A 5,723-nucleotide genomic window follows, 5' to 3' on the forward strand; every position below is an offset into this window, starting at 1 on the left:
GGAGAGTACAGGGCCACTTCAGCGCTTTTTCGCCCGCCCCCCACCCAAGCTGGGAAAAGTGGGAGGGCAAGGAACGACACCTAGTATATAAATTCATAGTCGTTTATAATCTTATAACTATACACAACCAGCGTAATGTGGTTTGCTTAAGTATTAATCTACTGAACTTGGTCTTTTTATCAATAAAGACATTATATTAGAGGCTCTAACAGTAAAGAAATTGGCACTCGACTTATCCTGAAGACTTCTGCGAAGTACCTTGCTTTGTCAGCGGCATGTTTTGTTTAATAAGTGAGAATTTGAGGTACTAGAATCATAGAAGGTTCTTCATACCCATCGTATCTACAACGCAAAACTAAGACTGGGAAGTTTGCTGATGCAATGCTCAGATGATCAGGTTAAATTTTTGTGTACTTTTTAATCTTCACAGTAACATTTTCAAAATGTTTTTCAACACTGGTGTGTTGTCGCGGCATAGGGCGGCCCAGCCGGCCCAGTCTGTTTGTGCAGATTCTTCCTTGCTTTAAAACACAGTTTTGTAAAGCAAGCCATCTGATCAGCTCTATGAATATAAAAATCACCTCAAAACATATATATATATATATATATATATATATATATATATATATATATATATATATATATATATATATATATATATATATATATATATATATATATATATTATTTCAAAGTACCTTAGAGGCCCCATGGGGGGCATTGAGTAAGGGGGGCAATACATATATACACTTCAAACTGGAAAAAAATACAAAAGAAACAGTTGGCTAAGGGGGGCAATACATATATACACGTCAAACTGGAATAAAATACAAAAGAAACAATTGACTAAGGGGGGCTGTCGTGTACGCGCACATCAACCGAAGCACGGCCACTCCAGAGGTTGTGCCTCGCTTGCCGGTGCTGCCCGACGCGCTCACGCGCATGGCGCCTTCCTCAGACTCTCGTCCCCAGCTCCTGCATATCGTGTTACGTCTTCTGCCCGCGCTGTAACTTCCTCTGCCTCCTCTCGTCCGCTTCTAAAAGAAAGCAATAAAACAGTCTCCTGCTAGCCGCTGTCTCGTGTGGTTCCTGTGCTGCGGGGCTCCGAACCCCCAACATAACACTGGCGACGAGAAGTGGAATTTTATAAGTGCGCAGCTCTCTAGGTTACGCCCATGGCTACTGGAGGAATGCAGGCCGCCATCGAGCCGTTTAGCGGCAAGAACTGGTCATCCTGGATCCAGCGCCTGAACTTCTACTTCGTGGCGAACGACGTCTGCGACGAACAAAAGAAGCGCGCGCTCCTCCTGACGCTATGCGGAGCCGACACCTTTGAAACTGCCTGCGCTCTGGTCGCGCCGAAGACTCCTGGAGAGGTGGGCTATGCCGACATAGTTGCCCTTCTGCAGAAGCACTTCGATCCACGACCGTCTGAGTTGTACAGCCGGTACGTGTTCCAGCGACGCGATCAGCGGCCGGAAGAGTCGATCAGCAACTACGTTGCAGCTCTCAGAAGCTTGTCAGCTGACTGCAACTTCGGAGTGCCAGCGACAACGTCTGTTACATCGACGCCACCGGCAGAAGGCCACGCAGCCGTTCTGGCGAACCCCACCATGCTGCCCCAAGATGTGATGCTTCGCGACAGGTTCGTGTGCGGCATCCGCGACGAGCATCTGCAGCAGCGACTGTTCGCGGAGAAAGACTTGACTTTTCAACGCGCGTTGGACTTGGCACTGTCGTCCGAAAGTGCGTCGAAGCAGCAACGAGGACTTAAGGGAGCGACGAGCTCCGTGGAGGTGCACAAGACTTCGCAGTCTAAAAAGGAAAGCAAATATTCGGCTCAGCAACGGCGCTGCTATCGATGCGACGGCTGGCACGAGGCTGACACCTGCAAATTCAGGACAGCGCAATGCCGTTTTTGTTCCAAAAAGGGTCACATCGAGAACGCCTGCATCTCCAAAAAGAAGAAAAACAAAGAAGGCAACCTCAACGCCCGGCAAGGAACTCACATGGTTAACGCCCAGCCTGTGTGCTACGACCTCGAAGACACCGATAAGTGCTACGACCTACATGCCGTGAGTGGGCGACAACCCTGTCCTAAATTCCTCGTTGACGTGAAAGTCGAGGGAAGGCCCCTGAAATTCGAAGTGGACACGGGCGCCGCATGTTCTCTCATCAGTGAGGCTACCTACCACCAAACGTGGCCATCGAACGCCCCAAAGCTTTCGAGAGAACCCCTAGACTTACGCACCTGGTCAGGGGAAGAACTTAGCACCCTCGGTTCGGCACAAGTTCGTGTGCGTTTCAAGTCAAAGGACTACGTGCTGCCCCTGCTGATAATGAAAGGGACTGGGTGCAACCTGCTCGGACGTGACTGGTTTTCAGCACTGAACATCCGTGTTCACGGAATAAACCAGGTCGCTGAACCAGGTCAAGAGATCCAGGAGGTTCTCGCACGCCATCCTGATGTATTTAAGGAAGGTATCGACGGCTACGTGGGTCCATTGGTTCACTTGGACTTGGAAGAAGGCGCTACACCCAAGTTTTGCAAGGCACGTCCAGTGCCCCTAGCTTACCAAGAGCCTATGGAGGAAGAGCTCGACCGCCTGCAAAAACAAGGCATCCTGGAGCCGACGCAACATGCCGAAATGGCCACACCTTTGGTGTGGGTGCGCAAAAAGGATGGAACATTTCGCGTTTGTGGGGATTACAGGAGCACAGTTAACGCGGTGGTCAAGAAGACGGCGTACCCACTGCCGACAACTGCGGAGGTGTTCGCAAGGTTGCGTGGTGGGACGACATTTTCGACGCTAGACCTGTACCAGGCCTATCAGCAGCTAAGAGTGGACGACGAGACAGCCGCATTGCTCACCGTCAACACCACCAAAGGACTGTTCAAAGTGAATCGCCTCCCTTTTGGAGTATCCGCTGCACCAGCCATCTTCCAGCGGATGATGGAGACTACACTGGCCGGAATTCAGGGGGTGAGTGTCTACCTTGACGACATTATTGTGAGCGGGAAGGATGTTAAAGAGCATGCGCAACGTCTAGAGGAAGTCCTGTCGAGGCTAAGCGACAAAGGTCTGCGACTCAAGCAAGAGAAGTGCCGCTTCGGCATCAGCTCAGTCCAATTTCTCGGTCATAAAATCGATGCTCAGGGTGTCCATACGACCGAAGAAAAGGTAAAGGCAATCCTCGAGGCGCCAAAACCGACTGACAAGACATCTCTGCAGGCTTTCTTAGGGCTTCTCGCCTTTTACGATCGTTTTTTGGAGAACAGAGCGACGGTAGCTGCAGAGTTGTATGGGCTTCTCGAGAAGAACACGCCCTGGAAGTGGGAGAAAAAACATCAGGATGCGTTCGAGATGCTTAAGAAGATGATTCGGTCTTCGACAGTCCTTGCGCATTATGACGAAAAAAGGCCTCTCATTCTGTCCGTGGATGCGTCACCATACGGCATCGGCGCAATTCTCGCTCAAAAGGATGCGTTCGGCCGAGAGGCTCCCATTGCATTCGCGTCACGAACTTTGGGAACCGATGAGAAAAACTACTCGCAGCTCGATAAAGAGGGTCTTGCGGTAGTTTATGGCGTCAGCCACTTTCACCAGTATGTCGCTGGCCGGCACGCGACCGTATTAACGGATCACCAACCGCTCCTAGGCATCATGGGGGAAAAGAAGCAAATCCCTCAGATATTGTCACCGAGGATGACTCGATGGTGTCTGAAATTGGCCACATACGACTACGATTTGGTCTACAGGCCTGGACGCCTGCACCAAAATGCTGACGCACTCAGCAGGCTGCCACTGCCCGCGCAGGTAGATGAGCCATGCTCCCCGGGAGATGTGCTTATGCTTGCATCCACGCCACGTTTCGAGCTGTAACCGCGTCAACTGGCTGAGCTGACCCGGAATGACCCACTGTTATCCCGCGTGATGACAGCCGTCTCAAACGGAGAGCTACGCCGGTTGCCCAAGCAGGAATTTTCGGCGTTCACAAAGCTTGGACACGAGCTTTCGCTACAGGAAGGCTGCGTTATCCGTGGTGCCAGACTGGTCGTTCCAGAGAAAGCAAGGAAAGACGTGCTCGACTTAGCACATGCAGGTCACAGGGGCGTGGTAGCTATGAAGGCGTGCGCTCGAGGCTATTTTTGGTGGCCCGGTGTCGACAACGACATAGAGCGGGTGGTCAAAAGTTGTGCAACTTGCTGCCAGCACCAGAAAATTCCAACTAAAGCACCAGCTCCCGAGTGGAAACGTGCGACAACACCGTGGCACACAATCCACGCTGACTTCGCTGGGCCTGTGGAGGGAAGGATGCTCCTAATTGTAGTGGACGCATACAGCAAGTGGCTCGAAGTGCGCACCATGCGGAACATACAGTCGCCGACACTGATCGAGGAAATGCGAAACCTGTTCGCAACTTTCGGCATTCCCGAAAGGGTGGTAACGGATAACGGCCCGTCTTTTGTTTCTGCGGAAATGGAAGAATTTCTGAAGAAGAATCGGGTGACGCACATCACAAGTGCACCCTATCATCCGGCCACGAATGGGCAAGCCGAAAGAATGGTGTATGAAACAAAACAGGCACTTGCGAAGGATCAGTCAGGTACATTTGCGTGCAGGCTGGCTCGTTTTCAGCTGAAACAGCACACCACCGTTTCAGTAACGACGGGCAAAACACCAGCTGCACTCATGTTCGGCCGCGAGCTCTCAACGGCACTGACACGCATTCAGCCGCGACCAGCTGAGAGGGTGACCACTGACCACAGCGCTGAGTTGCCAAGAAAGATAGAAATCGGGCAATCGGTCTTTTTCCGCAACTTTGCAGGGAATCCTGCTTGGGTTGGCGGAACCGTGTTAAAGAGACTCGGACATCGATCTTGGCTAATCAAGTCAAGAAGCGGAACGGTTCGTCGGCACCTTGATCACATAAAGCCAGGTGCAGAGGCCTACCCGACAGAAGATTGGCCGCGAAACGATCGAACGAACGGACCAGTAGCAAGTGATCAACAAGACACAGTGCCGGCTCCGTACGTGATCTCGCTCCCAGCGGAAGCGCCGCCGCCGCATGATCTGCCCACAACGCCCAACTCCGAGCATAGCGAAGCTGAGGCCGGGCTGGACACTTGTGCGACGCAAGCTCGCGATGACCAACCCAGCGGGTCCGCGCAGCACCAAACTGCACCGAGGCCCCAACGTGATCGGCGTCCACCTGACCGATACGGTGACCCCGTCTAAGGGGTAAGGGATGTCGTGTACGCGCACATCAACCGACGCACGGCCACTCCAGAGGTTGTGCCTCGCTTGCCGGTGCTGCCCGACGCGCTCACGCGCATGGCGCCTTCCTCAGACTCTCGTCCCCAGCTCCTGCATATCGTGTTACGTCTTCTGCCCGCGCTGTAACTTCCTCTGCCTCCTCTCGTCCGCTTCTAAAAGAAAGCAATAAAACAGTCTCCTGCTAGCCGCTGTCTCGTGTGGTTCCTGTGCTGCGGGGCTCCGAACCCCCAACATAACAGGGGCAATACATATGAGGCGTTTTTTTTCGAAATGGGTCAAATCCATCCAAAGAGAATTTGAGAAAACGGCCAAAATTTGCTATGCAAAATAAATACAACGCTGTCAAAGCTATTCTATGATATGTTTTACATGTCGGCTAGGGGAAGTTTCTGGCCACAATCAATTAAAAAATATGCAGCGGATTTCACCATTATTAGCATGATA

General features: G+C 51.9%; 1 protein-coding gene across 1 annotated transcript; it reads left to right on the plus strand.

Moving 5' to 3' along the window:
* Positions 1–1,175: 1,175 nt before the first annotated feature.
* Positions 1,176–5,247, plus strand: LOC119394897 (uncharacterized protein K02A2.6-like). Its single transcript, XM_037662198.1, has 2 exons — positions 1,176–2,900; positions 5,053–5,247. The coding sequence occupies exons 1-2, from the start codon at positions 1,176–1,178 to the stop codon at positions 5,245–5,247; spliced, it is 1,920 nt and encodes a 639-aa protein (XP_037518126.1).
* The last annotated feature ends 476 nt before the right edge of the window (positions 5,248–5,723 follow it).

Source organism: Rhipicephalus sanguineus, chromosome 5 (assembly GCF_013339695.2).
Source record: "Rhipicephalus sanguineus isolate Rsan-2018 chromosome 5, BIME_Rsan_1.4, whole genome shotgun sequence".
In the NCBI taxonomy this organism is placed as follows: Eukaryota; Metazoa; Arthropoda; class Arachnida; order Ixodida; family Ixodidae; genus Rhipicephalus; species Rhipicephalus sanguineus.

Coding starts and splice junctions, on each gene's coding strand:
- LOC119394897 (XM_037662198.1), top strand. CDS start 1,176: ATGGCTACTGGAGGAATGCAGGCCGCCATCGAGCCGTTTAGCGGCAAG. Junction 2,901..5,052: donor CCACCAAAGGACTGTTCAAA/GTGAATCGCCTC, acceptor TCTCGCTCCCAG/CGGAAGCGCCGCCGCCGCAT.